The sequence below is a fragment of the Brachyistius frenatus genome, unplaced genomic scaffold (assembly GCF_029030835.1).
Source record: "Brachyistius frenatus isolate BFR_SWC_R1_liver_20210118 unplaced genomic scaffold, ASM2903083v1 Contig_83, whole genome shotgun sequence".
Classification (NCBI taxonomy): domain Eukaryota; kingdom Metazoa; phylum Chordata; class Actinopteri; family Embiotocidae; genus Brachyistius; species Brachyistius frenatus.
Genome location: NW_027210682.1, coordinates 315,804 through 331,001, shown reverse-complemented (window position 1 = coordinate 331,001; position 15,198 = coordinate 315,804). Strand labels below are relative to the sequence as shown.

Genomic DNA, 15,198 nt, shown 5'->3' with positions numbered 1-15,198 from the left:
AACTTTTCAGTCTTTTGTTGCCCCTCTCCCAACTTTTTCCAGATGTGTTGGTGCAATCAAATTCAAAAAGAGCACATATTTTTTTCATAAAACAATAACATTTCAACATTTGATTAGTTGTCTTTGCTCTAATTGCAATTAAATATGGGTTTATGTGATTTGAAAATCATTGCGTTTTGTTTTTATTTACCTTTTACACAACGTCCCATCTTTTTCGGAAACAGGGTTGTACAACATTTGAGACTGATTGGGTAATTTTCAACTAAATTCATTTGCCAACAATGTAAACTTGACTTGGGCAGGTCATTTATGACTGCACTGTCGGGTACTGACATTTATAATAACTGTGAGGACTCTGCACTGAGGTCTGAAAGGGGGTGGCCTGCTCTGACTCACTCCACAGGCCATGCCAGCACATTCCAGTGACTGCAGCGTCAGCTGTATTTACCAAACACAAGCCCTCCACACTGTCCGGCATCTCGCCTCCCATTCGCTGTACAAATACTGTACAAACAAGAACTGTCCCTTTTCACCCCAATGTTATAGATAGGAAGAAATTAACATGACCACCTACAAGTAATTTATGCTGTAATGAAAAAATATCAAACAACTATATTTATTTGTCTTTGTCTCCTTCTTTAGCGGTCCTCAGTTGCTACTGAAGAAAGAGATGTTTATGAGGAGCTGCTGACTCAACAGGAAATCCAGAGCTGCATTGACTTTGTCAACAGTAAGGACTTGGCAGTTTTCACCAAAACACTGTCTTGTACCTTGAATACATCTTTGTAGTGTTGGTGGATGTGAACACAGGACATCTGAATATACAGTTGCTTTAGCTTTGTTTCATTGCTTATCCAAAAGACTTCAAATGTAACTACTGCATCACTCAATGATGTTTGTCTTGTTGTCCTCCGTCTCCAGTCCAGTTGGCAGTACGGCAGGTGAATCAAGCAGTGTCAGCCCAGGATGAAGCCGCTCTGTTGGCTGCACTCAGGCTTGAAGCTCTCGCCTTGCTGGGTGTTCAGGAGTCAAACGGCCACTGGTACCTGGAACATTTTACCACCTACTGCCAACATAAACCAAAGGTATATTGAGGCATGGCTCAGTTGTCCACTCGGGGCCTTGGGAGTGAGAGCAGCTCTGGTTTTCTTTTCATGCAGCCAGTTAATTGGATTTATTTGCAGATTTTGAAGATCTCAGTGTGTAACCCCCCATTAGACAGCTAAATGAAAAAAATCTGTACTTAGAGATCCTGAGGGTCATAGTTTAAAAGTACAATTTATAATCCTTTGTGCATGTGAAAATTCATTGAGAGGAACAAATCTGCATTTACATTGAGATATTTTTGTCTGTGTGTGATACCTTCATTTTCCCTCAGACACTGAAAAAAAACAAATCACCTAGCATATCTTCAGTTGTAATGAAGCATGCTGAATAATTATGGGCTCTCATTGATATCTACTGGAATCTTTGTGTTGCAGGATGGCGGGAGGACACCGATTCTGGACAAAGAAGAGATTCAGAGAGTTGTCAGCTCTTGCAATGACTTTGCTGAGGCAGAGAAACGAAGTAAGCACCTTTTTTTTTTTTTTTTTTTTTTTTTTTTTACTGACCATGAATGTGTATCAATGCTTACTTATTGATCAGTTGAACGTCATGTACCCATAAGTTAGTTTCTCAATACTCACAAAGTATGTCAAGTCTTATCTACTAATTGTTTTTATTAGTAGATAAGATTTGTCTTATCTAGTTTTCATACTGAGAGGGCTCTGGGCAATTGAGTTGAGGTTATCTGCAAAACATGACGATCTGTGATCATTTCCCGAACTAGAACTCGAAGCAGTTGCAGCGATCAATAGAGCCATTCGTCTTGGCAACGCTGCGGAGACGGTGGAGGAGCTGGTGAACCCGGAGGCACGGCTGCCAATCGTCTACCAAACTGCTGCCAACCTGTACCAGGCTGAGCTCTTCAGTCTGCAGCTACAAGGGGGGCGGGTGAGACATCATGTTTCAAACTTTGACTCTGGACACACATGCTGATAAAGATATGCTTGCAGGTAGCGGGAAGGTCAGTGCTTTGAAATATACTGCGGTTAAATGTCCCTTCATTTTTTTTTTTTTTTTTTTTTTTTTTTGTATCTTGGGACTTTATGTTTGTTAGTCCGGATTGAGCCACGAGGAGCTGAGTGTAGCTGTGGAGATGCTGTCAGCTGTAGCAGTGCTGAACGAGGTGCTGGACACCAAAGAACCCCAGGCTGTGATTGAGCAACTAACAGACTCTCCTCTGGGCTTCACCAACATAGACCAAGACAACCTCAACAGGTAAGAAGGCTGCAGGACAGATAGATATCAGAAGATATAAGTGCAAAAAAAAAAAGTGTTGGGAACATCAGCTATATGTGTAACATTGATTAACAGGTTGAGGATTATAAATTAAGGTTTCTCTTTTGGCAACAAGACACCACACTTTGCCATTTCCATTGGAGCCACTCTATAGCTACATTTTCCACCCTGATTTTACATCTGCTAATTGACGCTATTGATTACTGTTTTGTTGATGCTGTAATATTACAGAAGTTAAATTGGTTGCATGTTTACAAAGAATATTACATAAAAAATACAAGCTCCAGGAATGATATCTTTGCATGAAGGTCTCCAGTTTTGTACAGCAGGGTGGGCCACTGAGTAGCAATTTTAATTCGATGTCACTAAACATTTTTGAAACCCTCCATGACACTCTTCCTCAGGTATGCGGACATGCTTATAAAACAGCGAGTTGAGGCTCTTGCAGAGGGTCAAGAATTTCTCACCTGGAATGATGTTCAGAAATGCATCGACACAGTCAACGTTCAGGTCCATGAAGAACATGAACGTAAGAAAGTCTTGTTTACAAAGTGTAGCATGTGCTTTGTCCTGTGCAACTCATGGACTCATGACACAATTAATCAATCTCAGTAAAATGGCTTTAAGCCAACAGTTCCCAAATCATCATTTAAAACCTCGAAAAAGGTTATTCGGTGTTCAGTAAGAATTTACCTGCGATAAATGAAACCCGTTGACTGATCTTAACTTGACTGAGAGGTTTCTTTCCACCTCCACCAGGCATCATAGCTATAGCTGAGATCAATGAGGCACTTAACTCAGGTGATCATCAGCAGACGCTTGCAGCCCTTCTCCTACCTACAGCCAAGTTGACGGGAGTGAACCCAGCCACAGCCAAACATTACCATGATGTCCTACAATATACCAAACAGCTTCTCTGCCAGGTAAAACGTTTTGTTTCATTTATTTAGCATTTGTTAATAAAAAAAAAGCTCGCACCTTTTACATTTCTCAAAGTGTAACACAGGAAAAAGCCTTTTTTTTTTTTTTTTTTTAATTTTTTTAAACCACATGCCATAACTTTGTGTAACTTTTGTACTGTGGCATCTCATCCCTAAAATGACTTCATACAAATCTGCATTACTTCTTCTTGATATAAAACCTTAAATTAAAAACTGGAAGAACAGGAGTAGATATCAATATACATATTGTCTATTTCTGGATTTCATTCTCCTTTAACAAAATGTTGTAGTCGTTAACGTGCTTTGACTCACCAGGCTGACAGTTTCTCAGTCTGCGGATTTGCTGGGTGTACATAATACGTCCGTAAAGGTTTCACATTTTGCATTTTTCCGATACTGTTAAAAGACTTCGTGTCACAACATTGTTATTGTTTTGCAAATAACATAGATTACCCAGTTAAATTTACAGTGTCTGGTCTCAAATCTCACATCCTTATTTCTTGTGCCTCCCTGCTGTGTCCCAACAATGGTCTCGCAAGGAGATGCTCTTTTTTTTTTGTACACAGAGTTCCAGTCTCATGTCATAACTGTTGGTCTCTGCGGTATCCCGCGGAGGGAGATGAATTGTAGTTCTGAGGTAGCCGTCTTAGAAATGAGCATGAACAGGAAAGGATCCAGACAACTGTGGAAACAGCAGAGACACACCGCTACTCTATAGTATCCATACAGTCTGTCGTCCCCACTGGAAAACAGGCGGATGTAGTGTGCGAAATGCAGGATGCCGCTGGGCAAGAAACACACCACAAAGATGATGAAAACCAGAGTACTGACCCTGATAAACGGTCTCCAGTCACAAGCACGTTGTCCTAGGTGGTAAACCACAGCCGTGTGGGAATAGATGCAAATCAGGAAGGGTATTATGAAGCCCAGAAAAACCAGCATCAGCCTGTATGGCACCAGCGGGGAATGGGATTTTTCTTCTAGGGGAAGTACATCATGGCAGGTGGTGATGCCCAGCTGGGTAACCTGGAAGGTCTGCTTGACCAGGAGCTCAGGTGTGATGGCAGCCGCGAACAGGAACCATACAACCAAACTCGCCCACACGGCCAGCAGCGTTTTAGACAGCCTTCTGTACAAGAATGGTTTGACCACAGCCAGGTAGCGCTTCAGACTGATGCACGCAATGGTCTGAGCCGAACAGTAAACATTTCCATAAAACAAAGCTGTAATAAGCCTGCAGGAAATTTCCCCAAATATCCAGTTGTTTCCGTTGAAGTGGTAGTGAACACGCAGTGCGAGAGAAAGCAGGAGCAGCAGGTCAGACAAGGCCAGGTTCAAATAAAGAAGCACTGTGGACAGGGACTTTGCTCTGAGTCGGACTCTAAGGAAGGCCAGGATGTAGGCGTTGGAGGGGATGCCCACCAGCATGGCCAGGATATACGATGAGGGGATGACCCAGGTGCTGAGCACCCCTGTGGTATACGCTGTCACTGGGTCCTCTGGGTTCACATACAGCCGAGGGTCCGTGCTGGAGGCCGTGAGATTTAGTTTGCGCATTAACCCCTTGAACGTTTTTGGTATTGCTCCTGTTTGATTATTAGTTTTGGTCCTGTTCCCTGTAATAAATAGAAAAAACAATATTTATGGCATTAAACCAACTTTTGTTAAATAAAAGAACATTTGAAACCACAATACAAAAGAAAATAGTGAACCACGTTTTCTATTGTTCTGCTGTTTTATTTTCATCTAAAGAAATTTTTTTTTTTTTTTTTTTTTACAAAGCAAATACATTTTTAATCACAAGTGTATACAGTTTTCAATGTCTTAATGGCAATATTATTAATTTTGGATTTTATATTGTTACACTACAGTGGTTAAATCTGTGTTTTGTAAGTTCGATTTTAGGAAATGAGGCCTCACTCAGTTTGTTTTCCAAAACGTTTCAAAAGTCTAAACATGAATATCTAAATCTGTAGCTCTTCCTTATAAAACAAATCTAGTTAATCCTTTTGATAATCTTCTCTTTTCATAAACTTACCATCATGTTGACTGGTCTGCACTGCCATCAAACAAATGAGTAGTCCCGGCATGAGGTCAGCCATGTCACCTTTAAGTCTATATCCAAAAGTTTTAAAGGTTACTTTTCTTCAACCCTCTCGGTTTTGCTTCTTTTCAGGAGTTGTCCACTGGTGAAATTTTCTGTTTTGCATCTTTGCAGCGCAACAGTAGAGCTGATACCGATGCGTGCTCAAGCTCAGCTTCCCGTTAGTATGTGAGGGACGCTTATGTGAGCATGTTTCCTGACCAGGCTTGAAAACTGAATTCCCTTCTGTCTACGTCAGTAACTGCCCTATGACTCACTGGGGCGGAGGGAAGCTGTTTGATGGTTTATCAACAGCTTTGATCCATAAACAAATTAGTCTTAGAAGTAATTTTTATAGTAGGTTTAAGTTATTTAGGGGTTTTGGTATGAAAATGTATTTGGTTTTTGGTAATGGAATGGAAGAATCACTGCTGTAATTAATGTGGGATATAGGATGCTTCTGCTTGAAAATGAATGCTGCTCTAACGCTCGTGCATCATATAGCAATTCGATCATGAATATATTATGGGAACTGGATCATGTGTTTTAAGATAGTAACCATTCATTTCAGTGAAGTTGCTTTCCCTCGTTCTTTTCTCTTTACTGTTCACGATCCAGGCGCATTAATGTGTCTGATTTACACCTTAAACTTTACACTGAAATTATATCAAACGCAAAACAAAAGTTTCTTTTGAAACTACCAACTGGAAATGAAATGCAGATACAAAGAAGAACACTACTTTCTGACTGCTTCGTGTGTTTTTTTTTTTTTTAATGGTACTTCCTTCCTGATGGTCAAGGATGTAGCCAGAGTTCTCTAAAATTAGCCTGAGAACAATCAGGCTGAATAAACATTGTTTGTGCTAGTTGTGATGTTACACTGGTAGTGTTTTTAAGTGTGAACGAGGATATGTTTGTTGGATTATTCAATTTTATTCATAAAGCACCAAATCGGATCACAAGTCAGGGTGCTTAGCATAGTACAGTCAAGATCTTACAAGATTATAGAAGGAAACACACTAATTCAGCAATTCCCACATGAGCAGCATGTGAAGACAGTAGGGAGGGAAAAGTTTTTTTTTTTTTTTTAACAGGAAGAAACCTTCAACAGAAGCAGATTTAGAGGCAGGATCGACAGATTGGGGTAAGGGGAGAACGAACAGAGAAAAGATCAGCACAAAAAGACGGCAAACAAAATACTGGCAGCTCTGGAGGCAGAGATACCTGCAGAAAGGTACAGGGAGAGAAGACCGACAGGAAAAAGCACAAACTCTAGGACAGGGAAGACTCCAACTTAATGACATGCAATAAGAGCATCTGTTCTCAACAATTACTGATATTTGTTTATCTTTTTCTTAGATGTTACCTCTGGACACAGGGGAAATGGTACTGTCTGTTAATTGCTGTTGCTCTAATAGCACAAGCTTGTGTAGTGTAGTGTTGTGTAGTGTTGTGTAATCAGTGTGGCCATGAAGTTCTACTGCTGTAGAGAAAAATACTGCTCCTACTTCTTTACACAAACTCTCCATAATCCAAACTTGATGAATTGGCATGAACTACATGTACTATAATGATTTTCTAACCTTGTACATTGAATGTTGAACTCAAATTGCTTCAACAGATTTCTTGACTTAATATCAAGTTAGTGTTGTGTGGAGATGCATGGGGAGAGTTTTGTGTCCCTAGATGTGGTTTGAGCTCTTCCTTGTGAAAAGAAGAGACGTGATCTCGTGCTTTTACCTGATTGCAGAGCTCTGGTGATGAATCTGCAGTGCTGTGGCTGGACCAAATCCAAGAGGCCATACGAACAGCCAACCAGGATGAAGAGGAGGCTATTGCATGTATGTTCCCAGAGCTGTAATACACTCTTCCACTTTAAACAATAAGTGAATAATTATTATCATAGGACTAGCACATAGAATACCAGAATACTTAAATCAGCACTCGGTTGTTTTCAGTATTGCCTTGATACATTATAGATACTCTGGCACAAGTATTACGACTTGTTTTTGTTGCGTTACTGAAGCAGACATGTACATGAGCTCCTCTGCTGTCCAGCCGTAAAGTGTTAGTGTATTTGACATCAAAATAATGTTATGACTTTGCTTTTTGGTATACGTTATATATTAAAACAATAAAACTTTGCAAAAAAACAAACATTTTGAGGGGTCTAACACCCTCTTCAGTTAGATATTGATATTGTAATGTAGACGCTATGCGTGTTAATACTGTCATCATGTCTATATTTTTATATTCACCACAGCCTCATTGCTTCTTCTGAAGTGTTCCACTTGCTATATTTTACGCTGCTGTTTTTCATATTTGAATCAACAATTTCTTTCTTGACGTTGCTAGTGGCTGGAGCTGTAGCTGATATCAACAGGATGGTGGCAGAGGGGGACCCCCAAAATACATTGGAGGCTTTGCAGGCTCCCAGTGCAGGAGTGAGAGCAGTGCTGCCTGAGTGTGCTGACATATACCAGGATGAACTGGTGCAGATAAAGTCAAGCAGCGCTTCTATAGGTAACTTTATAAACAAATATCTCCAGTAAGGATGTTATGTTTGAGAAATGGATTTAGTCGAGTTGGTTTGATGTTCACGGTGTCTAAAGGAGTACTTTCTGCTTTCTTCCAGGCAGCACTGATAGTGTGTGGGTAAAACACTGCATCAAGGACAGATATGACTATTACTATAACCTGCAGACTGGACAGGGCACCTGGGAGGAGCCTGAAGGATTTGAACACAATGGTAGTCAGCTCAGTAAAGACGACATCCAGGTACTACTCCATGATATATTGTTGCGTTAAGATTGTTTTAGTGAGATTCATTTTAAAAGGTACTTTTCCTTTTAAACAATCAATAATCTCACTTTTGTGGGACTAACATGACTTTCTCCCTCAGACTGTCATCAGCTGTGTGACTGTAGAATACAACAGGGAACAGTTATGGCTGGCCAACGAGTCATTCGTGACTCAGCTGCAGGCGAAGATCAGAGGTTACCTGGTCAGAAAAAAGCACGGCCGAAGAATGGAGTACCTGAGTCAGCAGGAATCGCACGTGGTCAAATTGCAGGTAGTGTATGGCAGGTAGTGTTGGTGAATGCTGCAATAATAAATCAACAGAGTCAAATGAAAACGGGAACATTTACACTAGATAACAAACAGTGAAATCCCTGTATATTCTTTATTTGCATAATTTGTAGAAGAAAATCCTAAACCAGGAAAAGCCAATATAATATTTAGAACACCGACATCTAAGAGTATTATCGTCTATTCAAGTGTTATAATTTCTGCCTACTGATGTCATTGATGTAAAACACGCATCTTGTCACACGTACAAACATTTTTTGACCTTACCTTTTCCTTTCTTTTGCAGGCTAGCTGGAAAGGTTACAAACAGAGGAAAATGTACACAGAGAGGATGAATTTGCTTCAGAAAAATGTTGATTCTGTTGTCAAGGTAATAAATTGTTTTTATAAAAAAAATTTAAAAAAAAAAGAAAAGAATCTGTAAAAATGTACAAAAGCTTTATCAGCACTCTCTGGAAATGATCAGTGACAAACAAAAATAACCACGGTAACTGGGGTTTGTAAACACTTTGCTTGTGACTGACATTAACAACATAGCTGCCGTATCAAAGACCTGACAGAAAACACTGGTGTTTTTAGATCCAGTCTCTGGTGAAAATGTGGAAAGCAAAACGGAAATACAGCCAGAGGCAGCAGTTCTTCAAAGATCATGTATGTAAAACTTCATTTAGTCCACATAACTGCACTGGATTTCTATTCTTTTGTCCCCCAGGCTGTTTAAAACTGTTTTCTTTACATCTAGGAAAAAGAAATTGTAAAAATCCAGGCTTTTCTAAAGGCAAACAAAGCCAGAGATGACTACAGAACACTAAGTGAGTCAATAAGTCATTTTATACTCCTGCAGCTATAGCTGAGCTATTTTGATGTAATATCATTATTGTAGTTTGAGACAAGTAAGAGACTGAAATTTTGGTTATGGTCATATTTTGCACTGTTTTCCTGGTTTTGAAGGATGTATTATAGTGAGGCATCACTAATCTTTAAACTTTGGTGAGTGTGGTATCTCTGCTAGCTTAGTCATTATTTCACACATTTGATCACTTTACAAAACATTTCTTAGTCTATATATGTGATATGAGCATCATTTCCAAATTATAGCTAGTATTCTGATATATTTGATGATATTTAGGCCAAAAATGCTTTGATATATGATTTTGTATGAATTACTCAGCCCATAATAGACACGTAATATGTGATTAAGAAATTGCAAAAACAGTATCTTTACATGTGTATATTAAAGACCATTGCTTTTGCTGACTTTCTTATGTGCCAAATTGTAGCTGGGGCCAAGGATCCTCCCTTGTCAGTGGTGCGTAAATTTGTCCACTTGTTGGAGCAGAGCTCCCTGGATCTACAGGAAGAGCAGGAAGTGACACGACTTAGGGAGGAAGTCGTCACAAAGATTCGCTCCAATCAGCAGATGGAGAAGGACTTGAACCTGATGGACATAAAAATTGGACTGCTGGTGAAGAACAGGATCACTCTGCAGGTTGGCGACGCTTGTAATTTGAATGTTCAAGGAAGTGAAAGTTATACCACAGTACATCATACATCGTCTGATAATGCCAAGTTTAATGTACTTAAGTCTAATAAAAGTTGTGTGATTAAGATTTTATCTAGTCTTGCCGGTGTTCCTAGTTAATTTGATAATTGCTTCTTTAAAAGGATGTCGTGTCCCATAATAAGAAGATGAAGAACAAGAAAAGTAAGGCGAGTAAAGATGACCTGACTGCAGGAGACAGACTGGGTATTAAAGGCCTGAGTAAAGGCAAAAGAAGAAAACTGGAAGCCTACCAACATCTCTTTTACCGGCTGCAGGTATTACAGAAATATGTCTTGCTGTACCTCGTCGACCCCAGCTTAAATCTACACTGTTCAAAATGATCATATCCAGGTCCAGTTGCAGATGCACATTACTCTCCTCCGCTCCTCTCTTCCTTCCCCTTCAGACCAATCCGTCCCACCTGGCTAAGCTGATCTTTCAGATGCCCCAAAACAAATCCACTAAGTTCATGGACACTGTGATCTTCACCTTGTACAACTATGCCTCCAACCAAAGAGAGGAGTACCTGCTGCTTAAACTCTTTAAGACTGCTCTGGAAGAAGAAATCAAGTGAGAAGTGCAGCTCTGAACATGACAGTACCATAATCTCTAGTCCGCCATACCTAGTCTACGCTTAGTGACTGTTGTAGTAATGGAATGGTTATAATGTGCAGTATTTACAGAAAATAAGGGCCTGTAAGATCTTTTGAGAGTTCATGGGAATTGCCTGTACAGTATATTTTGTTTTGTTGTTCGGATGACACGACTGATCTCCTGTACCATCTTCTCTACGTCCTTCAGTTCTAAGGTGGACCAGATCCAGGACATAGTGACGGGCAACCCAACAGTCATCAAGATGGTGGTGAGCTTCAACAGAGGTGCACGTGGTCACAACACCCTCAGACAGCTGCTTGCTCCGGTGGTCAAAGACATCATTGAGGACAAGGACTTAGGCATCAACACCAACCCTGTGGATGTGTACAAAGCCTGGGTCAACCAGCTGGAGATGGCTACTGGAGAGGCCAGGTAGTGGCAAATACAGTCTATGACAATACTGCCAACAGAGTTTGTTGTCCTTTGTATGGTCCAAGCTTTTGTCTATAGATTTTGGTCTGATATACATCACGTGCTGAGTGGTCAGTTGTGTTGACTTTGTCGCCTTTCTTTTCGTGTTTTAATTATTTTTTTTCTCTCTTTTGGGAACTCATTCTTCACTCATTTAATGAACTGAGCTGAAACACACCACTTTATAACTGCATTTTCATGTAACCAGGGATGCTCAACACTAAAAATGAATGTGGAAAACTGAAAACAATGAGCCTACACGTAGATAAATGTTTGCCTACTTTTGCTGTCCCTCAGCAAGCTGCCTTATGAAGTGACTCCGGAGCAGGCCATGTCACATGAGGAAGTTCGCACCAGGCTGCAGGCCTCCAGTCTGGCGCTTCGGACTGCTACTGATAAGGTCTTGAACTCCATTGTGTCCTCGTTGGATAATATCCCGTAAGTTTAAGGACCTGTTTAGTGTCAATTTCCTTTGTGTTCTCTGTGACAGGTTTGCTCATCAGTGCTTGTGCATATTGTTTAGCTCTCATTGCTTAAAGTCTTTTCCTCCTTTATATTAAAATTTCTGTTTTCATATTTTGCTGTTTTTTTTAAAATTTTTATTGTATTTTCTATTCTCTGATTAAAGATCTATCTCGTGTCTTTAGATCAGGACTTCCATAATTTTAATGAAATGGGTCTAGACGACATGATCACGTGCTGTGGCATGTCCTCTGGGACTCATTTTGCTTGTTAAGGTTCAGCTGCCTTTTACAACATGATTATTTATTCCTAATCATAACTATGGTGCAAGTAGTTGATCAGTTGTTTGTGACTTGAGCTCTACATGTGACATAAATATCCATCTTTTTATCATTTCTTTAATTAAAAAAAACACTAATACAACACTCATTTCACAAAATTCTGAAAACTGTTTATCCCACTAGGTGGTGCTGCTTTACAGTTTGATTATGCTGAAAGCGTCTAGAAAAAGTAGAAATACATATGATTTGACACACAAACTCACCAGTACTTGCTGTCATTAATGCAGTTATTGATTTCTCAAATACAACATAGTCTTTTCATCGTAAACTTGTTTTATTATTTGCCATGTCGCATGTGAATGCATGTTCTGTGTTTTGACATCCTATCAAATGTTTTTTGTTTTGCATGCAGTTATGGCATGAGATACATAGCAAAAATTCTGAAGAACAGCCTCCACGAAAAGTTTCCAGATGCGTCGGAAGACGAGCTGTTGAAGGTAGAAGCCCTCAAATGCATAAATGTTTGTTTTTTTGTGTGTATTCCATTAAAACATTACGGTAAACATTCAGTCCTCTCCACATGCTCGATTATTGTGAGCGTGCCGAGGTGAGAGATTTATTTTGATAAAATGTTTCAATAATTTGTTCCCTTTTATTTTTCATGTCAGATTGTAGGAAACCTGCTGTACTACCGCTACATGAACCCAGCCATCGTGGCACCCGATGGCTTCGACATCATCGACATGTCGGCAGGAGGGCAGCTTCATCTTGACCAGCGTCGCAACCTGGGATCTGTGGCAAAGATGCTCCAGCATGCTGCCGCCAATAAGCTGTTTGAGGGCGAGAATGCGCATATGACACCAATGAACACCTACATATCTCAGACGTATGAGAAGTTTAGGTGAGAAATAGGAACGTGGCAAAAATGTCATGCTGTGTAGACGGAACAAAATATTCTCTTAAAACCTGAATTTGTGTGTCAAAATGTTTTCAACAACAAGTAGTCAATTAATCGATTTAGCCGATTGACAGAAAAGGCCAATTATTCTCATAATTGGCTGTTTTGAGTTACTTTTTTGATGAAAAATTGCTGAAGTTATCTGATTCGATCTTCTAAAATGTGAATATTTTCTGGTTCTTTTAGTCTTCTTTAAGAAAAATGGAATGTTATTTTGGTTGTGAACCGCACATTGGAACAAAACAAGAGATTTTAGCCTGCACTTTGGGTTTTGGGAAGCACTGGGTGACATTTTTCTAAATTTTCTGGCATTTTAAAGACCAAACAACTAATTTGTTAATTGAGAAAAATAAAATAAAAATAAACAACAGATAAATCAATAATGAAAAAGTAGTTATTCACAGAAGAAATTTCCCTCCAGTTACAAAGTCAACGCTCGGGTAGTGGGGTTAAGCTGACGAGGTAGAAAAAGAGGTAATCCTGGCAAGAGAAGAGGCTTTTCATGCTGTGTCAGCAGTTGGGAGATACGTGTCCACATCAATCAACTAAACTCCACACAGACTTGTACAAGACAAAGGCTGAGCCAGTACATGTGCTGTTATCTGCCTTGTTTTGCCAAAGTGAGTGACAAATCATTCCTGGAAAACCACATAAACCTCTGTGAACATCTGACCTTGTCATGTCAAAGAAAATTCCCTTTATGTTCAGTGTGATTTTTGGTAATGCTTTCTGTCAGTATTTGAGGTTCATTGACCGACAACCAATAACGAGTGATATTCTTGTCTTTCAGGTTATTTTTCCAGTCGGCATGTGACGTCCCTGAACCTGAGGAGAAGTTTAATATTGACGAATACTCCGACATGGTGACCTTGAGCAAACCTATCATCTACATCTCAATAGAGGAGATCATCAACACCCACTCGGTAAACTCTTAACAAAATGAGCAAATCTTTCCTGCAGATTCTCGTTAGCGACTCGGGATGCAGTTCAAGTCTACGTAAAAATAACATCAGCTCTATTGCATGCTGTTTCATGGTGTTTTTTAGTTTTTTTTAATGTCAGCTCACCTTTTTTGTCACATGCACAAAGTGTTGGAGGTGTAAGTATTACAATCATAACTAATTTGATCTGCTGGGAATTTCTCCTTTTCTGCCAGCAAACTAAATTTCAAGGTTTCTTTTTTCAAACAAATGTGAAAATTACAACTAAACAAATACACACTCGGTTAAGAGACAGTTCTCATCGTGCCCTCTGTTATTAGGAAACCTCATCATCCCCCTTTTTTTTATTATTTTTTTTAAAAAAAAAAAATTTAAACTTCAGCAAGAAAGAATCAGTTTAACTTAAGATGACTCTTGGCACCTGTGACCCATTAATTGGCTCTGTTGTTTCTCTGTGGCTAAATCCATCAAGATTTTTATAATATAACAATGTTTTCAGTGACTAATAGCAGTAAATAACTCCGTCTGTGTTCGTTCAGCTCCTTTTGGAACATCTGGAGGCCATTTCTCCAGACCACAATGACCTGCTGCACGAGCTGCTGCAGGACCTCGGAGAAGTCCCTGATGTGGAAGCATTGCTTGGTACTGTCGAGCACTTTCATTCATGCTAATCACAATTTAATCACCAGCTGCGCATGGCGTATTTATGATTTTACCTGCTGCGCTGCTTTATTTCAGGCGAAGGAGGTGCAGATCCAAACGACTCCAACAGAGAGAGCGCTCTGAGCCAGCTGGCAAAGACGGAGATCTCCCTCACCCTAACCAGCAAGTTTGAGCTGCTGGAAGGGGAGGACAGGGACTTGAAGACTGTCGTTACAAAGTAGGTTTGATGATTGCAGAATGCTAAAACTAAAACTGTATGCAAAGCCTGTTGTCAGACGTGTCCAGTAACACAATTTGAAGATGCAATCAACTGAATACCAGGGTGAGAATTAAGAAATGATCCGGATTCAGGTGAACCTTGTAAAACTATGACAGAGTCGCACGTATTCAGAAGGACTCGGTGTAGAGTTTGGGATTGTTATGAATGCAGTGTGATGCACTGCACTTAACCCTGCTTCACACGGTGCGTTTCTCCGTGGCTATCACTCCGTTCCATATCTCTGTTGTCTTTCCTGCTCTTCTATCACATCCTGTCCAAAAAGGAAGCGGTTCTGTGGTCCGCGTTATCACACCTATAAACATGTTTCCGTCTGGAACACTTTCTCAAATGAGGCTGCATTAACAGTGTCTGACTCGTCCTTCTTTTCTTGCATTTACAGCACTTAAGTAGTGAAATAAATGTGAATGCGGAGTTGATTTATGTGTACGTGTCATCTAAATTTGCTAACAATTCCATGCCTATTATAGGAATACAGTCTTGAACATTGGACAAAATAACAAAACTGTTTTGTTGTTCTTCCAATTTACCACCAAGTTTTATCGCAATCT

General features: G+C 39.9%; 2 protein-coding genes across 3 annotated transcripts in view; one reads left to right on the top strand and one right to left on the bottom strand.

Annotated features, from left to right (window-relative positions):
• Positions 1–15,198, top strand: part of iqgap2 (IQ motif containing GTPase activating protein 2) — a 34,493-nt gene that overhangs the window by 15,985 nt on the left and 3,310 nt on the right. The window contains exons 9-33 of one of the 2 annotated variants that reach the window (XM_069709553.1): positions 643–730; positions 922–1,085; positions 1,482–1,569; positions 1,832–1,995; positions 2,162–2,322; positions 2,748–2,872; positions 3,103–3,266; positions 6,727–6,753; positions 7,118–7,208; positions 7,723–7,890; positions 8,003–8,145; positions 8,270–8,440; positions 8,744–8,827; positions 9,037–9,108; positions 9,200–9,269; positions 9,738–9,946; positions 10,123–10,275; positions 10,407–10,570; positions 10,802–11,026; positions 11,363–11,503; positions 12,221–12,305; positions 12,477–12,709; positions 13,557–13,689; positions 14,247–14,349; positions 14,446–14,587. In XM_069709553.1, the coding sequence (XP_069565654.1) occupies positions 643–730; positions 922–1,085; positions 1,482–1,569; positions 1,832–1,995; positions 2,162–2,322; positions 2,748–2,872; positions 3,103–3,266; positions 6,727–6,753; positions 7,118–7,208; positions 7,723–7,890; positions 8,003–8,145; positions 8,270–8,440; positions 8,744–8,827; positions 9,037–9,108; positions 9,200–9,269; positions 9,738–9,946; positions 10,123–10,275; positions 10,407–10,570; positions 10,802–11,026; positions 11,363–11,503; positions 12,221–12,305; positions 12,477–12,709; positions 13,557–13,689; positions 14,247–14,349; positions 14,446–14,587 (3,368 nt within the window). The remainder of the gene's footprint in view (positions 1–642; positions 731–921; positions 1,086–1,481; positions 1,570–1,831; positions 1,996–2,161; positions 2,323–2,747; positions 2,873–3,102; positions 3,267–6,726; positions 6,754–7,117; positions 7,209–7,722; positions 7,891–8,002; positions 8,146–8,269; positions 8,441–8,743; positions 8,828–9,036; positions 9,109–9,199; positions 9,270–9,737; positions 9,947–10,122; positions 10,276–10,406; positions 10,571–10,801; positions 11,027–11,362; positions 11,504–12,220; positions 12,306–12,476; positions 12,710–13,556; positions 13,690–14,246; positions 14,350–14,445; positions 14,588–15,198) is intronic. The other variant, XM_069709554.1, reaches the window with a different exon arrangement.
• On the bottom strand, positions 3,268–5,534 carry f2rl2 (coagulation factor II (thrombin) receptor-like 2). The gene is made up of 2 exons (XM_069709558.1): positions 5,323–5,534; positions 3,268–4,900 (listed from the first exon to the last, which is right to left on the bottom strand). Exons 1-2 carry the CDS (start codon positions 5,384–5,386, stop codon positions 3,861–3,863), a joined length of 1,104 nt encoding a protein of 367 aa, XP_069565659.1. The 5' UTR covers positions 5,387–5,534; the 3' UTR covers positions 3,268–3,860.